The following is a 20401-nucleotide window of genomic DNA, read 5'->3' on the forward strand; positions in this document are numbered from 1 at the left end:
GCAAATGACTTACGCAGACATCATGCCTTGAAGCAAAGGATGGTATACGATCACGTATGGTGAGTTGGTACAATCATATTATGTGTACAATTACGCCTCCAGCTTGCCAAGTAACCACGAGCTCCCAAGTATCATGGACAAGAACAAGGGAGCATGCACCCAACGGGCGTTTTCAGTTGGTGCGCTGAAGCACGCGCTTTAGCCCGAACGATGTTATGCATATGACGCTGATGTATGACTCACAAGCCGAAACAAAACTGCGCCTGCTGGAACAGAAAGACGGCAACGACGGCCTTCATCCTGTTCGAGTTGTGCTTGTAACCGGCGCGAGTAGAGAGCGGGGCGTACGACGTGTACGCCTTCAGTCCAGCGAAGAAGATCGCTGTTTCGAGCACGAAGAGCGTAGCAGGGTAATCGAACAGGCCAGCGCCAAAACTCGTTTTGTCGTGAGGAGCAATCTTGACATCTAGGGTCAGGGGCGCGGTCATGAACGACAAATCTGGATGACCAAGTAAGAAAAAGCCTACCCTGACGGTGCGCAGGCCATTCATAGAGGAAGTGGCTGACGGTGGTGAGAACGATGGCGAGCAAATCCTTAACGGTGACCCTCCGGGATGAGTACGCCTTGTAGAGGCCGGCGAGAACCACGCCAGTGATGGCCATTCCCGCTAAGCTGTGACTCCATGGCTGGGGACGAATATCTGGTCAACGCGGTGAACGTGGTATAGGACGTGATGGTGAACATACATAATTCGTTGCATAGGGAAAACAGCCCTTCTTGGCTAAGGCGGGGTCAACGGACCAGGATTCGAGTCCGAGCAAGTTGAACACGAAGAACTGGGCATCTGTTATCTCAGAAGCTAAAGTCAAGAGCCACAGAGGGACTCCTGGTGCGAAGACCTTTGCGACGAGACCTGCAGAATAATGGGCGATCCACATGGTATGGGGGACGAGATGACTGCACGGAAGGGTTTCCTGGGTGCCATAGTGTGTCTATATGGGCCGAGGGGCGCCAGACAGAATACACTTGTCGAGGATGAACGCATGCGGGTCAAGGTGGTGACAGTGAAACAGACGGTCTTGGGGCATGCAGCGATGACGTCAACGCGCCAATCGCGTTCCTCCACTCGACGTTCTCGCCTTTGACGACATCGATGGCAGGTGGCCAACGTTGACTGCCAGGTCTTCCATGGTCGATAGTTGAAACGCGATGCAGATCGCAATCATACTTATTTTCCAACCGGGACGCGACTGCAGCACAATCGGCCAAATATAACCCGCTCGTTGGAGTAAAGGTACTTAGAACCAACGACGTCAACCTCGCCCACCGACCGCATTGGTCTGCAGCATGGCCGCGGAGGCAAGAGCTACGGTCACCTGTGAGCCGGTCCAACCTGGCGGTGACCATGTCGCCCCGGATCCACATCCCCAGTACGACTTCGACCACGCCTCCAAACCGCTTCCTCCCGTGCCTGACGTCGACGCGGCGGAGGAGGCCAATGAGCCGGATCCGCCAAGTTTCTCCTCCATCTTTGCGAGCATTCCTCCCGGGGTAGATCTGAACACCACCGCCTCCTTACCCAAGGAAATCCGTATCCCCGCCGTCTTCCTCGGCATCCCCTTTCCGCCCGCCGAGCATGCCCGCGACGACGACAAGCACCTCAAGAAGCGCCCTACGCTCCTCCTCTATGCCCCGCCGCGCGCGCCGTACCGCAAACCGCAGCCCGATGAGAATGGCAAGACGAAGCAGGAACTCGTCAAACGCGTGGAACGGAAATGGCAAGAGGAAGTTGCACAGGGTCAACGGATCCACGACGGACAGGAAGCAAACGCAAGTCGGTGGAAACGAACGAAAGGCCCTTTTGCGAGAGTGAGTATGATCGCGTCATCACGGCTGCGTGGACGCTAACGCATCGGCTCGCAGAAAGCGGCACAGTTCATCCAGTGGTTACCGGATAGCACGCTGGAAGCGCTCACGCGGATTCCTCCCAAGAAGAAGCTGAATGAGGTACGTCCTGGTCGCCCCTCCGTGTGCATTGCGGAGAGACAGGTATCGAAGAGACAATGCTAGGCGATTGTATTCGTGCCAGAGGATCCAGAGTATTCGTCGCCAGAGAAGAAGGCAGGCCTCGAGCAGCAACTAGAGCAAGAGCGCAAAGGTGCCATAAAGCGCACTTGGATATCCGGGCTTCTTCTACCCGTCACCGAGACCATGCAAGTCACCGTTAGGCTGGTTCCATCCATTTCGACTTCGCCTCACGCGTCATTCCAGCGACTTTTTTAACCCCGTCCCCATATTTGCCTTCGAGGTCAACCTCGCATACTTTGCGTTCCAGCTGCAGGGTTCGTACCTCGCGGATCGACTGATACCACGACGTCTATACCGAAGTGATGTCGCTCATATAGGTCTGCGCAAAGCCACCGCACTCAACTCGGACGATGTCCAGCTTCGCCTCGAACCCTCTACCCATCTCGCCCCGCTTCAAGCTCGACTTCGCGCGCTCTGCAATGCGCGCACGCAACAGCAAGTCCCCAGCGCGGACGAACCGGATCTCGGACCGGGGTTAGACGAGGGCCGTACCGCCCCTGGCCGCGCTGGTGGTCGCGCGCTTGCCGAGGCCATTGTGGCCGTGTTCACAGCTGCAGTGCCGCCGGAGGTTGCGGGGAGACATGCGCTCGACGACCTGGAGGCCCTCGCCGACGATATCGAACGGTGCTTGCAGAAGGGCGCAAAGGAGTACATCAAATCCTTATGATACCCTGGGTCAGCCACTTGGCGTGAAGTGGACATCTCCTTCTCGTTTGGAGCTTTTTATCCGCGGTCTTGTATGGCCACATGCCCTATGTACTCTGATACTTCCTGGAACTTACCGCTAGCACAGCCTCCTTCAATCTACATTCCTCTCATCTATACTTACAGGATGGGTGGTGTAACGAAGCTCACTCGGGAAGGCTGGTTTTTTGTTGGCCTTGCATCGTCGTTTCCGGACACCACACCAGGGGATCTACCACTGTGTGAACCGCGCTCGTCCGCCAGGGGGTGCAAGGTCTTCCGCGTGTCCAGGCAACCCTATGGCGAGGTAGTTCAGTTCGATGTCTCTCCGGAGACGAGCGCGGACGGGCTCAGGGACCAAGTGCTCGTTTTTAAATACAAAGGCAAAATGTATGCCGTAGATCAAGTTGGTGGACTTCAGATGCTCCGCATGAGGAGATACTTAGCTTACTCGGTCCTTCAGCAATGTCCGCATTCGTCGTACCCTCTTTCAAACGGATCTGTATTCGATATCGAGGACTTTGGGCTTGCACTCAGTGCAGGCATCACCTGTCCGAAGCACTCATGGTCGTTCGATCTTGTCACGTAGCCGCCTTATTTTATCTTTGGATCGCGCTCATGCCATCGCTAACATCCCACCTTGCTAGGGGTATGGCTGATCGGGGAAACTACAGGCTGAAAATTTGGGAAGTTCAATATAGAGATCCTGTTGAGGTGGATGTCAGCACGACGACGGACCATGGAGGAATGGATGCTGATCAAGAAATCTGGGTGCGCCGCAAACCAAGAATCGGTTAACTATTAGGTCTGGACGCGTATGATGGGACCGAGGGAACGTATCCGTCATCTAGAGTTTGCTTACCGTACCGTGAACAGGCGGTGAGGCGACCCAGTCACGGATGATCGTCACCGCTGCCAACATGGAAGGGGGAGGTGGCTAGGGACTCTCTCTATTGCGAGTGTTCATAGGCATCCATGGATGCATGATAAGGATCGAATTATTACTGTGACTCCGGTTGCATTGATATACAAGTATGCTGGATGCAGAAGCGCGACCAAAATCTGAAAGGGAGCGTGAAGAAGCGGAAGATTGACCGTCCGAAAGGATTCCATGTAAACGATGCGTTGTCGGAGCTGAATGAGTAGCACGTAGTGCCATCGCGTCCTGCGCGTATTGAAGGCGAGTGTAGCGTCCTTTAACGGCAAGAACCGTTTATCCATCATTGTCGTTGTTGTCAGCGTTAGCCCACTGGCTACCATCAGGCCACAATCACGAGCTATGGGTGGACGGCACCTACCTTGACCATGCTATAGATGGTGACACCTGAGGCAAGCTCTCCAGGAGCGGGAGGAATCCCGCGACTATTGACTTTGCCATCTCCCAGGGCAATCTCCTTCACCACCTAGACAGGTGTCAATACGAACATCTGGAAAGCAGCCCGGTTTTGAGCTGACCTCAAAGCCGAAGTGCGCGTATTGGTCGCGAGACTTTGGAGTAGTCGCCTCCAATGTGTACGTGCTAGCTGCGCCTGTGAATCCGAAAATGTCCTTCATCAGCAGGGACATGTAACCTGTCGCAACGAGGTAAGACCTTCTCAAGAACCTGATCGATATCCTAACCTTTCCCTTGCATTTGAGGGTCCGTGCAGGCCAATAAAAGGTACCAAGAAGACTTGTGTGAGGCTCTACCTGCCTTGCTCTTGAACGCTTCCTCGAGAGCTACTTCACATTTGTTGCCATACTCGATACCGACGCGCTGTGTTGCAGTCGCGTAAGGTGATCATGATGCATGTGCGGGACATATGACTGGCCTACCTTGACGCCACTCATTCCCCATCCTCGGATGCCGGAAACAACACCAGACCGCAGCAAGGTCCAGATAGATAACAAAGACAGCCTCTTCCCGGGGGGCTGCCACAGAGTAAATGACGCTATAGCTTCAGATGCGTCATGCGAGACAACGACGACCGTCAGCCGGCCGTTCAGTCGGTACGAGGCCTTGATCAGAAAACGAAAGAATTCCTCGAGATGATGACAGCGCCTGCCCGCAGGATCGAAAGGCGGCTGACATGCTAAATGTCAGCGACGCAGCTCGACAGTAACCACATTCATCGCCAAATCCAAAGGGACAGAGGAAACGTATCGTAACGTACTTCTCGTAGACCACCAAAGTAATTGAACTCCGGATCAGTCATAAAGGCTCGCCTGGCTATCAATGCCATTTCTGCGACATCTCCCTCGGTGGCAAGGCGGACGTGTGTTTTCGTAGATGCCATTGAGCAGCAAAGACGAGGGGTGAGGGTTAAGGCTGCCAGCAACGGGAACGGGGATTAGACGACGCAGCACCCCTGAACACGTGTAAGCGGAAATGTCCCCTCAGACACACACGCCGAAGTGCGCAAAGCAGGTGAAGAGCCTGAGGGGGAGATCGGAGAAGTCAGACGCTACATTCCCCGGGTGCGGCTCAGTACCATCCGCTCGTTTATGAGCGTAGCAAGGGTACTAGCGCATCCACCAGTTCGATTGCGAGTTTCAAGAAACCGCCGAAAGCTTAAGGAAAGCAAGGCGCTATGCATTCTGCTTGATGGTCACAGTTATCTCCGAGAAGTGACAGAGCAGGGGTTTCCAGTGGCGATGAGAGTGAGCGAAGGCAAGGTCGACGGGTCGCCCTTAAAGCTTGACTCTCGAGCATTCGCCGGCACGTAAGCTCGGCCATATCGCGGATCCTCACTTCATTTGTTCAAGCACCTCTATATCCTGCGTTGTGAACCCGCCACTTCGCGTTGACAATGGCCAGCCTGATTGCAATCCTCGATCTGAAGGGCAAGCCGCTCATACAGCGCTCGTACAAGGACGATGTCTCCCCGGCGTACATCGAACGATTCATGCCCATAGTCCTAGATATCGAAGAGGAAGGCCAACAAGTGACACCGTGTTTCTCTCGGGAAGGCATCAACTACATGCATATACGGCATTCGAACCTTTATCGTATGCGTTATGTTCACTTCGAAGAGGTTGCGGGCAGAGTTAAGCTATTTTCATACAGTCTTGGCACTTTCGCGAAAGAACACGAATGCAGCGGAGGTGGTCATATTCCTTCACCGATTTGTTCAGGTTTTGGTGGAATACTTCAAGGAACTCGAGGAGGAGTCCATCCGTGACAACTTCGTCATCATATACGAACTCATGGACGAGATGATGGACTTTGGCTACCCGCAAACTACGGAAAGCAAAATTCTTCAGGAGTAAGCTCATACCTGAAGGGCGTCGGTAGTGCTAGCTCATCGTATCTCAGATATATTACGCAGGAGTCGCATAAGCTTGAAATCCAGGTCCGGCCGCCCATGGCCGTTACGAATGCCGTGTCATGGCGGTCTGAGGGTATCAAGTACAGGAAGAATGAGGTGTTCCTTGACGTGATCGAAAGCGTGAACATGCTGGTGCGCGTCGAAATTTCATATACTCATTATCTATGCTGAGTTTGTGACAGGTGAACGCGAATGGCAATGTAGTACGATCGGAGATTCTTGGCGCCGTCAAGATGAAGTGCTATCTCTCCGGAATGCCGGAGCTTCGGTTAGGTCTAAACGATAAAGTGATGTTTGAATCCACCGGCAGGAGTATGTGCATATTTAGCTGCCGTCGTTAGCTGCTTGCTCACTGATCTTCACTAGCATCCCGAGGTAAAGCTATTGAAATGGAGGACGTCAAGTTCCATCAATGTGTTCGTTTGGCTCGGTTCGAGAACGACCGCACAATATCCTTCATACCACCGGACGGCGAGTTCGAGCTCATGTCATATCGTCTATCTACCCCCGTGAAGCCCTTGATTTGGGTGGAAGCCGCCGTGGAAAGCCATAAAGGCTCCAGGATAGAGTATATGGTGAAGGTGAAGGCACATTTCAAACGGCGGAGTACCGCCAACAACGTTGAGATCTACGTTCCCGTTCCCGAGGATGCCGATAGCCCAAAATTCCGGGTATGACACGCAATTCCTGGCTTACTCGTCATATTGACTAGTCACAGGCATCGACAGGCAGCGTGCAATATGCACCTGACAAATCCGCCTTCGTCTGGAAAATCAAGCAGCTAGGAGGCGCACGGGAATTCTTGATGCGGGCGCACTTCGGTTTACCAAGCGTGCGCGCCGAGCAAGACGTTGAGAAACGGGCGCCCATCACGGTCAAGTTCGAAATTCCTTATTTCACGGTCTCGGGAATCCAAGTGAGATACCTCAAGATTGTTGAGAAGAGTGGATACCAAGCACTACCTTGGGTCCGTTATATCACTCAAAACGGAGATGATTACAGGTACGGAACGAGTTCCACCGTTCTATAGACATATACATTGAACTGACACTCTGCGATCTTAACAGTCTACGCACTGCCTTGGAGAAAGGTAGCGCGCCGATAGTGCCTATGTAGAACTCTTCCGCTATATACGACGACCTTGGTGTCTTGAAATCGCTGTGAGCGACGACTACGCCCCTTTGCTGCTGGAGCCACTGCGATGGCTTTCAGTGGTGAAGCTGGAACTTTGTCTGGGCGGTGCAGTTATGTGCTCATCGGATGTTGGTTACAAGGGCAATGGCACTCCGCCAATATACCCGCCAATTGTACAATACAATACCGTCCATTCATACCGAATCTATATTCGTCTTGTCGCGAATAGTGCGCTTCACCGCGTTTGATCTCACATATAGTCTAACACAATGGTCGTCATGCGTCTTCCGGTATTCGCGAAAAGCTGGTATATCCTTCAATATTGTAGCTACAGAATCGTGTGTATAAGGTGTACGGTGCACTACCGCGCCCAAAATGTTGATATCAAGCTGAACTCAGCTCGAGTGAAATGGCATACATACACATAACTGCACAACGACCTAAAACAATCCAAAAAGATAGAACGTTGCCACACAATCATAATCGTAAGACGCTGCACTGCGAGTGGCATTATGGTAAATCCTATAGTCCAAGTGCGATGAATGTCCATGTCATGCTTGCCTAAGGTCAGTGCATATTGCGCTTTTCGCCACTTGCGACACTACCGCGAGAAGTTCGACGGCTTGTCACCGACATGGCGAATCGACGCCACAATCCTGGACCCTTTTTCCGGCCGTCGGACCGGTCGGGATTACTGACCCAAGTCTTTGACTGCAGTTGACCAAAGTCGCCGACGTCCGAAGAACTGTCGTGGGCGGTCAAGATTAACGCAGGAACCGCGGGTAAGGACGACGAGAGTTGTTTCTCAGGTTTGGTCCGTTTGAAAGTGGCGGCCAGTTTAGCGAATCTGCGCCCTTTCTTAACCGTTTCTATGTCTGAGTTTTCTGCCGACAGCGAAGCAGCTGACACGGTCGTGGCAGTATATACGCTTGAAGAGCCGCGCATATAGAAGGCCAACGACGGGTCTGGGGCCAAGGTGCCAATAGATCCGATGGTGGAGGTTGATACATCCGATGCCATGATTGCACTTTCATCACCGCTCTCGGACCTCGTAAGACTCGGCAATGAGGACGGCGATATGGTAAGACTGGACGTCTTCGGGCTGGATACCGACGGCGGGGGAGGTATAAGAAATCCGTTAGCGTTGTCGACGTCCGCCCCTTGAATGAACTCTTCGGAACTTTCAAAAATCGGCGTTATTAGGGTTGGCGTAGAAGCCGACCGAGAGCGGGGGGAGAGCGCAGCAGACATGGCAGGCAGTGAGTACGTTTGTGCTCGGCCGTGGGCAGGGCGCGCGTTGCGGGACGCCGTGACCCCAATTGTTGAAGGCGCCGACCTACTTCCTCCATTGAATCGGGGCACCACAACTTCGGGGTTGCCCGGAGCAGTTCGCGGACGCTTAGCTGAAGCGCGCGAAGGGTGATTTCGAGCAGGAACGGGCATGACAACACCCGGGGCATTCATCCCATATCTCGAGAATCTTGGCGTCGTCTTTGCCGTGAGCCAGTTCTCATCCGGATTTCGAGACGTCGAAGGGGAGGACAGCGTCCGACCGGACGTAGATGAGGTCGTTCGATGCCCTGGAGTGGGATGGAATGGCGCGGTTGAATCAGGGTTAGCTGAGCGCCCAGACCTTAGGGAAGTGAGTGTTCGGCGCCTGACGGACTTGTCATCAGGAAAAACGGAATGAGAAGCGACGGTGGTAGCCTCGCTGGCATGGGACGACGATACGAGGCTATAGTTAGAGTGGTACGTCTCGTGTGTAGATGTCGTCGCCGTCTCGGAACATTCTGATGTATTGCGATCAAGTGCTGGAAGATCAGGAGTGGAAGAGATGCGGGAGGGCCGATATCGCGGTTTCAGGTCGCCCGTATCACCGACGCCATGACCGCTATCCGTTGACAGAACAGGCCCTGCAAGCGGTGATGATCGAGGCTTGAAGTGGGCAGTGTGGCGCCGAGTCGCAAAGGGGCGCGACGAAACACCCTGCATCGGCGAGAGAGATGAACGTGACAACCGGCGAGGAGATGATGATAGCTTACTCGAGTAGCGTCCATCCCTATAGGCTAGACTGTGAGAGCCTCCTGGGTTATAAAGGGGCGTTCGGCCAAACTGAGGTTGTCTATTCAATGACGCCGTGAAACATGTCAGGTTCAGACTTACGACATGGGCGGCGTGGTGAGTACTCACGTTCAACACGCGGCGTCGCGCCGACGCAGACTGCGGACGAACAACCAGGAATCGCGCCCGCACTCAGAGAGGGACAGAAAACTAGGTTTCGCTGGAGACCTGTGACAGCCGGTTGATATCTGATCGCTTTGTCTCTTCAGGGCGCGGGCCGAGGGCCTCTCGTCGAAAACTCCGGCGCAGACGATTACGGTCTGCTCCGGGAATCCCGGGGGAAATGCTGTCGGTCGTGGTGGTGCCGAGCAAAGCGCCGCAACAACAAGGGCATGTTGCAAGCAAAGTGCGGTAGAATAGGACTGCCGGACACGGAAGGTGGCTGGGAAACGGCAAGCCATGACCGGCTCAACGCCCGAGAAGGAAGGTGGATAGTGGCCATGCATACCACTTGATCGAGACATGTCTTGGTATATTGCAACTACGACGAAATGCGACAAATGGAAATGATGGATCAGAAACCTGAGGCCGAACGTTCTGATTATCGAACAGGCGAGAAGGAGTAATCGGACAAGTGGAGGGGTAACTGAGTGATCCTTTCAAGGATGTTCAATGCGCTGAGGCCGCCCTGTCCTCTTCATCCATCCTATCCTTCTCTTCTGGATCAAGCCAACTCTCCTCGACGGTTTCCTTCACCCGCCGAACATACTCCTTCATGTTCTCCCGATACAACTGAGCAGCCTCCGCGTTCGCCGGGCTATTGGGATTGGGATCATGCAACAAACTCTGGATACTGGTTAGGATAGCGGCGACGTCGTAAGTTGGAGACCACCGGTTTTGCAGAATGTCCAAGCAGAGCTCGCCGTTGGCGTAGACGTTCGGGTGGAACATGCGAGAAAGAAACTTGACCGCAGGAGGCTTGTTTGGGTATGACTCTTCAAAGGTGAGGACGAGCTTGAAGGTCCCGTCCTCGAAAGGCGTGTCCGCTGTGCAGGCGAAATCGGTTATACAGGACTGCACTCGAGATAGTACTATACGTACCGGGTCCGAAGATCACCGCATTCCATAACATGATGTTATCTGGACATGGGCTACCGGAGATCCCGCCCGGCGGATCGGACGACAGTCTCTTGAAGTCCCTGATGAGGCGACGCCTGCAATTCGTAGACTGCTCCGTAGTGGCGGCGGGTCCATCCAGACATCAGAAAGATCACACGAGCACGCCGACATTATCAGCAATAAGTAGATAGTTTCGGCAGTATGCACCCACCATGATGATATATTACAGTAGATCGAGTGGATATTACAAGTGTCGAGAGAGAAAGGCGAACAGAGGAAGTATTGGAGAGGTCGTATACGCGATTGTCAGTGTTAGAGAACAACAGGCCGTAAGCACAGCTTTCCTCTCCACAGCTGGGTATTGGTAGGCACGTGCTATTCGGTGTTAAACTATGGGCTGCCAAGTTCCTGTTGAGACCTTCGCATGACCAACTCATCATATATACTTATATTGCATGAATTAATGAAAGCACGATGTAGAACAGGGGAGTACAATCAGAGACATCTTCGTCATCGTAGCCTGAAGTTTGCTCATTCTTCTCCGTCAGAGCTGGCAACATCACTATCCTCGTCTTTGCTTGTGACTCCACCTCTACTGTCTTGGGTATTCTTGTCCATATCTTCATCTTCGCTTCCTTCCTCTGAGCTCTCCTCGTCCTGACTCGCCAATGACGCGGTAAACCCGGTAAGACCGCTACCTGCGACTTTGCTCTTCCAAGCGTGAGCCACCTGGAAGAACTTGAAGGACGTGGGGTTGTTTTCTCGCTCATCATCGGCGAAGACCATTTCCCAGTCTGTAGAACGTTATGTTGAAACTGTGGCGACCCCCGAGGCCACAGATTACGTACCTTCTACAACTTGTCCTGTCTCTTCGTCCACATGGCGGCGCTTGCTGACAATAGGCATCAAGCCTTGCACCTTCGTTACGTCGTCTGGTGTGCCATTGTTCTCCTCGAATGTCTTCCAAACCTCTAGAAGAGCGACACGCTATATTAAACGAAGCCGGCATGAGTAATATAGGAGCACGCTAGGGAATGATCTTACTTCGCTCTTAAGGCCCTTCGATTTGAGATCCTTGTATGCTCGCTCAAAGACCGCTCGTGCCTTGTGAACATCGCCTTCCTGTACTTGAACTTCCTTTTCTTCGTCCTCGTCGTCCTCATCCTCATCCGGCCTTTCAGATCTCGGCAAGGGAATCGTCTCTGCCTCGAACATAGCGTAGGATATCCAAACCTTGACATGCCCGCTGAGAGCAATCAAGCGCTCATACAACGCCCTAGCACGCTCGCGCTCACCCTCCTCCGTTTCGAAGTCGATGTACGCTTTCCATAGCAGTTCGGGCATAGAAAGCGGAGATTGCGACACGCCAAGCTCGAAGATCGCCCGCGTCCGCGCGAAATCCTCTAGCTGCGTTTCCAGCTCGGCGTACTTGATCCACGCGGCTGAGTTCGTCGGATCGTACTACACGAGGAACGATCAACTACCGGCTCTTTTGAACGCAAAAGCGCATACCTCGAGGTATTTTTCATATAACGTCCGTACCCGATCGAACTCCCGAAGCTGTTGAAAATTAGCCATGACGTCGAGTAGGCATGATAATCGACGCACGTCGAACTCGAGCTGGATATAACCCTTGAAAAGCGCTTCCTTCGGGCACATACCGATAGCTGCACCGAGGAGCTTACGCGCTGCAGCGAGATCAAGTCTCCGAATCTCGAATCGGGCGAACATCAACCAAAGCTTTGCAAAAGTGAACTGTTTGTGCGGGACAAGCCGCACAGCTGTGTTGTAGATCTGTCGGGCACGTTCGTAGTCCTGCTAGCCGTATGAGCAAATGCTATCCCTCAGAATCAATGGATTCACCTTGGTCTCGATCTCCTCGAAGAGCGCGTAGTTGAGCCATAGGAATATGTACCGCCGCCAATAACGTTTCTCCCCGCCTGGTGGTACCTGAGCAACGGCCCGTTCGTACACCTCGCGCACACGACCCACAGCTTGTTCCTCCTCTTCCGCGGTGACACCCTCCTCCTTCAAGTCCCTCACGGCGCCTTCCTCTAAACGTGCGTAGTCGAACCAGATATCATAGTTTCGACCATCGTGCGCGAGCTCTTCCTCGTATTGTATCCGCCGCTTGCCTAGAACCGTTGATTCGAGAGTGGTCCTGTTACCATGTTGTTTCTCGAATTTGGTGTAGGCAGCGTAGAGATTGGCTGATTTCGATCGAGGAAGGCGAGACAACGCGAACTGCGAAATCGCGAATGTGAATGAGTGTGAATCACAACCAGTTATGATAATGCGTACTTTATAAATAACCCTGGCCCGCTCATACTCCTTGAGTCTGGTCTCCATCTTAGCGAAGGCATTGAAGACAGCCTGGGCTTTCTCAATCTGCTCTTCGTCATCCCCGAAAAATTCCAGAGCCGTCTGGAAAACCTCGCGCGCCTTTTCCAGCTTCCCTCGTTCCTCCTCAAACTTTCCCCACTTCACCCATACCCTGGGTTCTGGACGTACAGCTACCCAGCGTTCATAGATGGCGCTCGCGCGATCCAATTCTTGGTAACGTTCCTCCATCTTGATGTATGCCTGCCACGCTTTGTCATCTGGTTCCCACTGCATCCATCGCTCGAATACCTGGCGGGCGCCGGCAACGTTTTGTAGCAGCTCTTCCAGGTAGACGTATTTATACCAGAGCTGATCGACGCGAGGAAGGAGAGTGACCGCGCGGTCGAAGAGGTTACGAGCATGTTGGACATTACGACCCTTCAGCTCCATCTCGCAGTAGTTGAGCCACAGTTGAACGTTGCGCGCATCGACGTCCAACGCACGCTCGAAGACGGAGCGAGATCGCGCGTACTCGTTCTGACTGGCTTCCCAGTTGGCATATTGTAGCCACTCTTTTCTACGTTCGTACTGTGCTCAGTTAAAGATGCGTAGTCCCAATGATGCTGTACTTACATGTTACCCCTTGTCCTGCGAATGCGTTCCTCGAACTCCTTACGCTTCCGGCCTCTGTATTCATGAAGCTCCTCAAAGTCTTCAACGCGCTGTTTGGGTGCTCGGAATTGGCTTTCTTGACGTTCCTGAGCTTCACGGAGGAGTTGTTCCGCAGTGATCTAGGGGAGAGTCAGGCTGTAAAACATCTCCGAGCAATCATTTACCAACCTGGATGGCTGCTGGCGCCCGATTCTTGACCCTATACCAGCATTGACATGTTCAGGATAGAACTTTATATGGCATAGAAACGAACAGTACCGAGGAGCACGTCCGTCCTGCATGACGGGCTATTCCGTATAAACGATGTTTTGAAAAGCGAGTGTTTTCCAAGAACAACGAGTCCCGTGAGTTTCAAGCCCTCGCTAGAACTAATATGAGACGCAAGCAGCTCAAGCAGTTATGAACGTGCTGAGCGCTTCAGTCGGATGATGAGGACCGTCAAGTCACGCGGTGAGCAATATTGTAGGAATATTGTAGTCTACATAATGTAAGTATATTTAGTAATGTAAGCAGAAACGGCCGCGACTTATAATCAGCCTTCTAAGTATGTAATGTAATCGTCGAGAATATTATATAGTTCCTTTTGTGTGATATTCGAACTCTGTAAGCCCAGTTGAGTTGCAGATCTCAACTGACCCACCGTCGTCCACCAACAGAAGTACTCTGATAGGTTGTAGAGTACTAATCTCATGTGATTTACATATTACCTCGTTGCCGACTTTGGCTCAATAACCTCCTGCACTTCGCTCAGCGTCACGCTAACCACTATGCTTCGTTGGCACATTCAACGGATCCCTAAGCTTACTCGGCTACACGGCTTACATACCAGCGCCAGCAGGAGACGAGAATTGTTCGATCCCAAGAACGTGGATCGAGCCTCGGATGATGTGGACGTTTGCATAGTTGGCGCGGGTCCGGCTGGACTCAGTGCTGCCATACGACTGAAGCAGTTGGAACAGGAAACGGGCAACGAAGTGAGGGTTGTAGTACTTGAGAAAGGTTCGGAAGTAGGTAAGTGTTTCGACCGTTCTTTTTCGGGATTCAGTGGCTAAAGCTTGCATAGGCTCGCATATACTATCCGGAGCAGTCATTGAACCACGCGCACTCAACGAATTGCTCCCTGACTGGTCATCCCGGGAGGGTCATCCGCTCATTCAACCGGCGACCAGTTCATCGATGCGCTTCTTCACGAAATCACGGTCATTCCCCATACCACACCCACCTCAGATGGGTAACAAAGGGAATTATATTGTGTCGCTATCACAGTTCACGGCATGGCTCGGTTCGATAGCCGAGGAAATGGGCGTGGAGGTGTATCCGGGTTTTGCCGGCGCTGGTATCGTCTATGATGAGGATGGAAGGACAGTCAAAGGCGTTCGGACGAACGAGGTTGGGCTTGACCGCGAAAACCGCATGAAAGACTCCTTCGAGCCCGGTATGGAATTTCGCGCCAAGGTCACTCTTCTAGCGGAAGGGGCGCACGGATCCCTGACCAAGGAAATCGTTCGTCAATTTGACCTTCGCAAAGATGCCGACCCACAGACGTATGCAATCGGGATCAAGGAGGTTTGGCGAGTTGACTCAAGCCAATACCGGCCTGGAGAGGTAGTCCATACTATAGGTGCGCCGCTAGACATGCATACATACGGCGGTGGATGGGTCTATCACATGGCCGACGGCCTTGTCAGCCTTGGTCTGGTGATTGGTCTGGACTACGCCAACCCGTACTTGAGTCCATATAACGAGTTCCAGGTACTCTGTTCGTTCCCCGTCACCGCGACTCGAACTGACACTCTCATAGCGCATGAAGCTCCACCCGTACTTCAGGAAACTGCTCGGTGGCAATTCTAGCCGAATCGCGTACGGCGCGAGAACACTCAACGAGGGCGGTCTTCAATCAATTCCGAGGCTGGATTTTCCCGGTGGCGCTCTGATAGGGTGTTCGGCTGGCTTCGTGAACATAGCCAAAATCAAGGGCACGCATAATGCCATGAAAAGCGGTATGCTTGCGGCCGAAACTGCCTTCCGATCCGTGATGAAAGGCAGTGAATCCGACGATGCCAGGGACATGAGCGCATACGACTCTGCCCTTCGTAACAGTTGGGTTTACTCCGATCTGCATGAAGTCCGTAATCTTCGGGCGTCATTCAACACACCTCTGGGAATCTGGGGAGGTATCGCATACTCCGGACTTGATACACTCTTACTGAAAGGTCGCACTCCGTGGACGTTCCGTAACACGGGAAAGATCACGGACGCTCAGCATACCGGAAAAGCACGGGAATTCAAACCCATTCAGTATCCTCCTTTTCAACCCCCGCTTTCCACGGACTTACTCACCAGTCTCGCTCTGACGGGTACCAACCACGCCGAAGATCAGCCTGTTCACCTCAGACTAATCGGGGACGATAAAGCCAAAGCGAGGAGACAACACGTGGAAAGAAACGTGGGCGAATATGCAGGGCTCCTTGGGAGGGCGTGTCCCGCAGCTGTCTATGAGTACGTCGAAGACCAAGAAGGCAGCAAGGAGGACGGCTGGGGTGGCAAGAGGCTCGTGATCAATTCCCAGGTACGTAGCCCCGTCGTATGTTCGGTGACCGCTATTGATATCTGCATTCTGACATGCAGAACTGCATTCACTGCAAGCTCTGTGACATCAAGGTGCCCACGCAGGATATCAACTGGACTGTACCAGAAGGTGGCGGAGGTCCGAAGTACAGTGAGATACCATCGTCTCGCGGAGTGCAACTTGCTAACTGTGCCTTAGCCATTACATGACCGTGACCGCGGTGAGCTAGTACATATGCAATGCACCAGTTTACTCGACGCACGTTCGTGGAGTGTGGAGCAAGTCTCAGAATCGGTATAGTCGTGTGTCGTAGACTCAATGCGAGCTTGCGAGCTTCTGGACGAGGTCTGTAGACTGTCCCGCATTTTTTGTGAGGACATGCCCGCTATAGCGCCTCGTCCAAGTTTAGATCGCCGGACAGCGTCTCTTGATCTATCTTTAGCACGAGACGTCATGCGTCCCCAGCAACGTGGGTAACAACTGGCGTCTAGTTGGTCTGTAGAGTCCTTCTCGTGAAGGCTGTTGTTATCGTGCCCGCCAAGCCCGATCGTCCCTTTACGTCCACGACCGCCGGGTTATATACCTGGTAACTTACCGAGACGTAGGTCCGTCAGTTCCCTTAGACCTCTTGCTGTGGTGAGCATATACTGTACTTGGCCGTATTTCCAGAGCTAACGGGACATCAGCCATCAGGGCACACAGATAGCATGAAGTGGCCGCATATCACAACGCCTTTGGCACTCTATGGCAACATATTAGACACGAAATCCAAGGAGAATGGCGTTCCTCATGTCGCCCATGATGCACAATTCATGAACTCAAACTGTTCGGGCGGTGTGGACTTCACTGATCCCTCGTTTGCTGCCGCGATTGGGTCTTCTTTAGACGCCATGTCCTCGTCCAATCATCCCGTCACTGGGCTACCTGAGCGTATCCATGACCGACATCACCGCGCCACCGGACCAGGCATCAGATTCCAGCAACCCGGCTTGTCAGGGTTGGCGGATTCGTCGTCTGAATGCCCAGATCCACCCGTCCTCTCTTGTTCTTCAGCGGCGGACTCCACTGACTCCTGTTGCGTCGTCAAACCCGGAGGCGTTTTGGTCCACACGCAGTTTTGGGACTTGGACGAAGGTCTCAGCGACAGCTGGGGAATACACGGCCTGTATGCTTGTTCTGGATTCCGCATCCTTAGAACTGATTCACAGTGTATTTGCATAGATGGCCGGACGAATGCAACGGCGCGACCTACGAGAATTGCGACTCTTCCAGAGCATACAGCGGTTCACAGATCGTTGAAGCATTGTCCAACGCCGGGCTGCAGTCAACATTGGATTTCATGGGTATGTCTCCGCGGTGCGCTCTTAACGCCGAGATAACCTTCAACGACAGATACTTACTGGGTGTCCAATGACGAGTCCCCGGAGAATTTCTGGGCTCATGAGGTTCGGTCTCCTGAGTTGTTCCCTATTTCTGTCTGGCATCCCATTCATCGGTTACATATAGTGGTCGACACATGGAACATGCGTGTCTACCCTTGAGCCGTCGTGCTTCAACAATTATCAAACGGCTCAGGAGACTACCCTATACTTCAGCACGATAGTATCGCTGTTCCAGCAGTTGAACACGTTCGACGCCTTGCAGCACGCAGGAGTCAGTATCTCAAGTTTGACACGCATCTACATGCTGACGCGATCCCAGGTTACGCCATCCGACTCGAAAACCTACATGTACGCAGAGTTGACCACCGCCGTCAAGTCTGCCACCGGATACACCGTCGACTTCGTATGCACAGGCTCCGGTAAAACGATCTCGCAAATCCAGTACTACTTGCTGGCCGAGGGACCATTGCAACACGGCTCATTCGTGGAAAGCAACCCCACCCGGCGGGGCACTTGCGACAGCTCTGGGCTCCGATACCCGGTGAAGACGACTGGTGGAAACGGCGATGAAGATAATACCGAGAGCCACGTCCCTCACGGTCGGAGAAGGCAACGGCATGGCAGCTGGAGGGACAGAAGGCACCACTAGCCTCCCGACCAAGTGAATGAAATCGGAAAGGTTCCTCATACACGCTGAAGTTGAAGAAAACATGTACTTGTATATTGTGAACAGTTCAAGCGCTCGTTTCATCTTCTTTGTACACATCTGCTTTCCTATCCTGTGAATTAGCTAGTGCAAGGGGACTGTATCGCCCTCGGCTTCTGGACTCCGCTGTCACGTGTTTGACCAGCAGCGTGCCCGGACGGGACGCGCCTGCGGCACGCATCTCTCCAGCTCCTTGCATTGAGTGTAGGGATCAATTTGCTATGATGCCAATACTCAGCGACGAGACTTGTCCGACTGTATGCATGTTCTCTTGGAATCTATGGGCAAGATTAACATACTAGTGGTTAGCATCATGACTGGTTCACGGCGGTGCTCACAGGAGGATTATGTTTGGGCCTCATCATATCTTACTTGCCTCAAGTGAGCGCAATGCACTGAATCCGAAGGGCAGAACTCATAATCATCAGCACTTCCGCATCATCAGCAAAGGCTCGTCAGAGGGCTTCAGTCCGTGGTTCCTGCTGCTCGGCAGCACTTCGGCAGCATCGGGAATGTTGAACATGTGCGATTCGCTTGATTGCTGCAAAGAGGACACTCCTGATACGTATTAGGATTACGATGCAATGGACAATCATCAGATGCTGTCGGGCCTTGGTGAGTGGACATGCATTCGCTGCATGTTGACGTACCTCATATTCAGCTATTCGAAGACCTTCGGCGGTTGCATAGAGGTCACGGCCGGAGTCTTCCAGGTGGGGCTACAGTGGCTGATGTTCACCATAATGTGCGTCTCACTATTAAGCATGAACAGAACTGTCTCCAGCTGATTATGCTCGACGTTCGCAGATTAGTGCTTTATATGATATACTACCCTCCGCATCTTAAATACGTCGAACTCGACGACGACGCTCAGAACATACATCATCTAAAGACTCATGTCAAGACAGATTCATGGCGGCTTTCCATCACTCTCTCCTGGGTGGTGTTCGTTCATATGTTCGTGAACCTTTTGCTGTCTTTATTTCCCTCAAAATCCCTGTAACTGACAAAAATTCAGCCTCCTCATTACATTTGTTACGTTTCTTCTGCTAGGAACTACGACTACCTTTCCGCGACCACCCGTCGTTGATATATGGGCGACCTTCCTCGGCGTCGCCTCCGCAGTTCTCGCAGCTGTGCAATATGCACCGCAAATTGTCCACACGTATCGTATGAAATTGGTCGGGGCTCTGAGTATTCCTATGATGTGTATCCAGAGTCCCGGCGCCGTCCTAATGGTGCTTAGCATCGCGCTCAGGTTGGGACCGGTTCTATGGATATCGCCTTTTTGCATTTGCTGATGTGTTTGGTGCGGATAGGCCTGGAACAAATTGGACCAGTACGCCCACTCCTGCAGCTGCAGCATATACACTCCTCACAAGTCAACAGGCTGGATCACATTCGCTGTTGCAGGGCTCATGCAAGGATCATTGCTCATAATGTGCATCCTATGGAAAATCCGTCAGCGCAAATTACAGATTGACGACTTCGGTCACTCTATCACACCATCGAGCTCAGGTAGGTCATTCTCTCATATCTGAGGTAACAGCAAGTGAAATGGTTCTCGACGCCCGAAGGAGCGCCGGAAGAATACGTACCAGTGCCGGTAGCGCAAGGGCCACAAGAGGGCGGCTCGATACACGAAGCAGTCGAGTATGCGGTAGAGGAAGACATCCGAGCTTACCGAGAAGACCATGGGACTGGAGAGGCCACGCCTTTGCTGCATTCGCAGGGTGATCAGAAGAAAGCGAAGCTCACGTCCTGGCTTCCCTGGAAGAGATAGAATGTCACGAAGTCGTGTGGATATATAAGTGCGTTTTGCGATTACAACGGCTGTTCTGGAGCGCTTTCAAGTCAAGCCCTGTTGTGCTAGAGAGCTGTGCAGCAATACTGGGGCAAGGAGGGTGTAGACAAGAAGAGTGTTCGGCGCATATTACATCGTCGAGCTAAATATCAGATTTGAGAATCATTAAGGCATGTTATAGAGCTGACTAGGTATCATCAAGATTACGCCAGCTCAGTATAAATGTTTCATGAACGACCAAGACCTGCGTGAAGATGCGGAACGTGTGCGGGTCGGAAATCCAGGGCAGCCAGTGCACTCGCGGCAGCTGGCTCCTCCGTTGCATGTGTGTCCGCCTGGCCTTCCGGCAGTGGCCCCTCCGTAGCGTGTCTGACTGCTGGACCTTTGTGCGGTGCCATCGTGGGTATCGCCCCAATCTCCTTGGATCATTGCTCGTGTATCTCGCTCACTTCGGCTCCATAGGCCTTCATTGCCCTCAGCGGCTTCCCTGTGCCATGCTCGTCTCAATGCCTCTACATTAGAAGGCATGTCCACGACGTAAACTCTGCCAT

At 52.8% G+C, this 20401-nt stretch overlaps 11 protein-coding genes across 11 annotated transcripts; 6 read left to right on the top strand and 5 right to left on the bottom strand.

Annotated features, from left to right (window-relative positions):
- Positions 1-39: 39 nt before the first annotated feature.
- PUNSTDRAFT_96283 (uncharacterized protein) lies at positions 40-1227 on the bottom strand. Its single transcript, XM_007379282.1, has 4 exons — positions 748-1227; positions 528-687; positions 244-466; positions 40-184 (listed from the first exon to the last, which is right to left on the bottom strand). Exons 1-4 carry the CDS (start codon positions 937-939, stop codon positions 91-93), a joined length of 669 nt encoding a protein of 222 aa, XP_007379344.1. The 5' UTR covers positions 940-1227; the 3' UTR covers positions 40-90.
- Positions 1228-1348: 121 nt separating this feature from the next.
- PUNSTDRAFT_140725 (uncharacterized protein) lies at positions 1349-2898 on the top strand (the record flags this gene model as incomplete). Its single annotated transcript, XM_007379283.1, has 5 exons — positions 1349-1870; positions 1925-2008; positions 2072-2214; positions 2273-2343; positions 2407-2898. 5 exons carry the CDS (start codon positions 1349-1351, stop codon positions 2754-2756), a joined length of 1170 nt encoding a protein of 389 aa, XP_007379345.1. The 3' UTR covers positions 2757-2898.
- A 23-nt stretch (positions 2899-2921) lies between these two features.
- Positions 2922-3571, top strand: PUNSTDRAFT_58615 (uncharacterized protein; the record flags this gene model as incomplete). Its single annotated transcript, XM_007379284.1, has 3 exons — positions 2922-3179; positions 3237-3358; positions 3421-3571. The coding sequence occupies 3 exons, from the start codon at positions 2922-2924 to the stop codon at positions 3569-3571; spliced, it is 531 nt and encodes a 176-aa protein (XP_007379346.1).
- A 142-nt stretch (positions 3572-3713) lies between these two features.
- PUNSTDRAFT_49220 (uncharacterized protein) lies at positions 3714-5060 on the bottom strand. Its single transcript, XM_007379285.1, has 6 exons — positions 4927-5060; positions 4589-4837; positions 4394-4529; positions 4229-4344; positions 4072-4176; positions 3714-4022 (listed from the first exon to the last, which is right to left on the bottom strand). The coding sequence occupies exons 1-6, from the start codon at positions 5047-5049 to the stop codon at positions 3987-3989; spliced, it is 765 nt and encodes a 254-aa protein (XP_007379347.1). The 5' UTR covers positions 5050-5060; the 3' UTR covers positions 3714-3986.
- Positions 5061-5475: 415 nt separating this feature from the next.
- PUNSTDRAFT_96286 (clathrin adaptor mu subunit) lies at positions 5476-7438 on the top strand. The gene is made up of 7 exons (XM_007379286.1): positions 5476-5761; positions 5820-6018; positions 6069-6213; positions 6264-6393; positions 6448-6752; positions 6800-7083; positions 7149-7438. The coding sequence occupies exons 1-7, from the start codon at positions 5563-5565 to the stop codon at positions 7195-7197; spliced, it is 1311 nt and encodes a 436-aa protein (XP_007379348.1). The 5' UTR covers positions 5476-5562; the 3' UTR covers positions 7198-7438.
- An 83-nt stretch (positions 7439-7521) lies between these two features.
- PUNSTDRAFT_123981 (uncharacterized protein) lies at positions 7522-9652 on the bottom strand. Its single transcript, XM_007379287.1, has 3 exons — positions 9406-9652; positions 9258-9337; positions 7522-9201 (listed from the first exon to the last, which is right to left on the bottom strand). The coding sequence occupies exons 2-3, from the start codon at positions 9270-9272 to the stop codon at positions 7783-7785; spliced, it is 1434 nt and encodes a 477-aa protein (XP_007379349.1). The 5' UTR covers positions 9273-9337; positions 9406-9652; the 3' UTR covers positions 7522-7782.
- A 91-nt stretch (positions 9653-9743) lies between these two features.
- PUNSTDRAFT_96290 (ubiquitin-conjugating enzyme) lies at positions 9744-10707 on the bottom strand. The gene is made up of 3 exons (XM_007379288.1): positions 10607-10707; positions 10378-10504; positions 9744-10322 (listed from the first exon to the last, which is right to left on the bottom strand). Exons 1-3 carry the CDS (start codon positions 10607-10609, stop codon positions 9946-9948), a joined length of 507 nt encoding a protein of 168 aa, XP_007379350.1. The 5' UTR covers positions 10610-10707; the 3' UTR covers positions 9744-9945.
- Positions 10708-10897: 190 nt separating this feature from the next.
- On the bottom strand, positions 10898-13723 carry PUNSTDRAFT_49225 (protein prenylyltransferase). Its single transcript, XM_007379289.1, has 10 exons — positions 13648-13723; positions 13558-13588; positions 13351-13508; positions 12697-13294; positions 12259-12639; positions 12004-12210; positions 11908-11955; positions 11440-11856; positions 11244-11382; positions 10898-11189 (listed from the first exon to the last, which is right to left on the bottom strand). Exons 1-10 carry the CDS (start codon positions 13668-13670, stop codon positions 10927-10929), a joined length of 2265 nt encoding a protein of 754 aa, XP_007379351.1. The 5' UTR covers positions 13671-13723; the 3' UTR covers positions 10898-10926.
- A 407-nt stretch (positions 13724-14130) lies between these two features.
- Positions 14131-16283, top strand: PUNSTDRAFT_80796 (uncharacterized protein). The gene is made up of 5 exons (XM_007379290.1): positions 14131-14400; positions 14453-15141; positions 15191-15958; positions 16018-16108; positions 16157-16283. The coding sequence occupies exons 1-5, from the start codon at positions 14157-14159 to the stop codon at positions 16165-16167; spliced, it is 1803 nt and encodes a 600-aa protein (XP_007379352.1). The 5' UTR covers positions 14131-14156; the 3' UTR covers positions 16168-16283.
- Positions 16284-16848: 565 nt separating this feature from the next.
- Positions 16849-17989, top strand: PUNSTDRAFT_57158 (ribonuclease T2; the record flags this gene model as incomplete). The annotated part of the gene is made up of 5 exons (XM_007379291.1): positions 16849-17123; positions 17180-17301; positions 17351-17403; positions 17465-17611; positions 17660-17989. The coding sequence occupies 5 exons, from the start codon at positions 16849-16851 to the stop codon at positions 17987-17989; spliced, it is 927 nt and encodes a 308-aa protein (XP_007379353.1).
- Positions 17990-18270: 281 nt separating this feature from the next.
- On the top strand, positions 18271-20022 carry PUNSTDRAFT_80797 (uncharacterized protein; the record flags this gene model as incomplete). The annotated part of the gene is made up of 10 exons (XM_007379292.1): positions 18271-18303; positions 18356-18427; positions 18475-18569; positions 18619-18661; positions 18718-18791; positions 18854-19003; positions 19065-19304; positions 19366-19385; positions 19436-19564; positions 19624-20022. The coding sequence occupies 10 exons, from the start codon at positions 18271-18273 to the stop codon at positions 19827-19829; spliced, it is 1062 nt and encodes a 353-aa protein (XP_007379354.1). The 3' UTR covers positions 19830-20022.
- Between the last annotated feature and the right edge of the window lie 379 nt (positions 20023-20401).

Source organism: Punctularia strigosozonata (assembly GCF_000264995.1).
Source record: "Punctularia strigosozonata HHB-11173 SS5 unplaced genomic scaffold PUNSTscaffold_1, whole genome shotgun sequence".
Classification (NCBI taxonomy): domain Eukaryota; kingdom Fungi; phylum Basidiomycota; class Agaricomycetes; order Corticiales; family Punctulariaceae; genus Punctularia; species Punctularia strigosozonata.

Excerpts from the sequence above, each read along its gene's own strand:
- PUNSTDRAFT_96283 (XM_007379282.1), bottom strand. The coding sequence starts at position 939 with ATGTGGATCGCCCATTATTCTGCAGGTCTCGTCGCAAAGGTCTTCGCA. Across the intron at positions 467-527 it reads ATGGCCTGCGCACCGTCAGG|ATGTCAAGATTGCTCCTCAC; the intron begins GTAGGCTTTTTC and ends CCCTGACCCTAG. Across the intron at positions 185-243 it reads GCGCAGTTTTGTTTCGGCTT|CGCACCAACTGAAAACGCCC; the intron begins GTGAGTCATACA and ends CGCGTGCTTCAG.
- PUNSTDRAFT_49220 (XM_007379285.1), bottom strand. The coding sequence starts at position 5,049 with ATGGCATCTACGAAAACACACGTCCGCCTTGCCACCGAGGGAGATGTC. Across the intron at positions 4,177-4,228 it reads ACGCGCACTTCGGCTTTGAG|GTGGTGAAGGAGATTGCCCT; the intron begins GTCAGCTCAAAA and ends ACACCTGTCTAG. Across the intron at positions 4,023-4,071 it reads CCATCTATAGCATGGTCAAG|TGGGCTAACGCTGACAACAA; the intron begins GTAGGTGCCGTC and ends GATGGTAGCCAG.
- PUNSTDRAFT_96286 (XM_007379286.1), top strand. The coding sequence starts at position 5,563 with ATGGCCAGCCTGATTGCAATCCTCGATCTGAAGGGCAAGCCGCTCATA. Across the intron at positions 6,214-6,263 it reads TCGAAAGCGTGAACATGCTG|GTGAACGCGAATGGCAATGT; the intron begins GTGCGCGTCGAA and ends AGTTTGTGACAG. Across the intron at positions 6,394-6,447 it reads GTTTGAATCCACCGGCAGGA|CATCCCGAGGTAAAGCTATT; the intron begins GTATGTGCATAT and ends GATCTTCACTAG.
- PUNSTDRAFT_96290 (XM_007379288.1), bottom strand. Across the intron at positions 10,323-10,377 it reads TGCGGTGATCTTCGGACCCG|CGGACACGCCTTTCGAGGAC; the intron begins GTACGTATAGTA and ends TCGCCTGCACAG.
- PUNSTDRAFT_49225 (XM_007379289.1), bottom strand. The coding sequence starts at position 13,670 with ATGCAGGACGGACGTGCTCCTCG. Across the intron at positions 13,295-13,350 it reads CGCAGGACAAGGGGTAACAT|AAAAGAGTGGCTACAATATG; the intron begins GTAAGTACAGCA and ends GTACGAACGTAG. Across the intron at positions 11,956-12,003 it reads ATATCCAGCTCGAGTTCGAC|CTTCGGGAGTTCGATCGGGT; the intron begins GTGCGTCGATTA and ends AATTTTCAACAG.
- PUNSTDRAFT_80796 (XM_007379290.1), top strand. The coding sequence starts at position 14,157 with ATGCTTCGTTGGCACATTCAACGGATCCCTAAGCTTACTCGGCTACAC. Across the intron at positions 15,142-15,190 it reads GTCCATATAACGAGTTCCAG|CGCATGAAGCTCCACCCGTA; the intron begins GTACTCTGTTCG and ends ACACTCTCATAG. Across the intron at positions 15,959-16,017 it reads GGCTCGTGATCAATTCCCAG|AACTGCATTCACTGCAAGCT; the intron begins GTACGTAGCCCC and ends TCTGACATGCAG.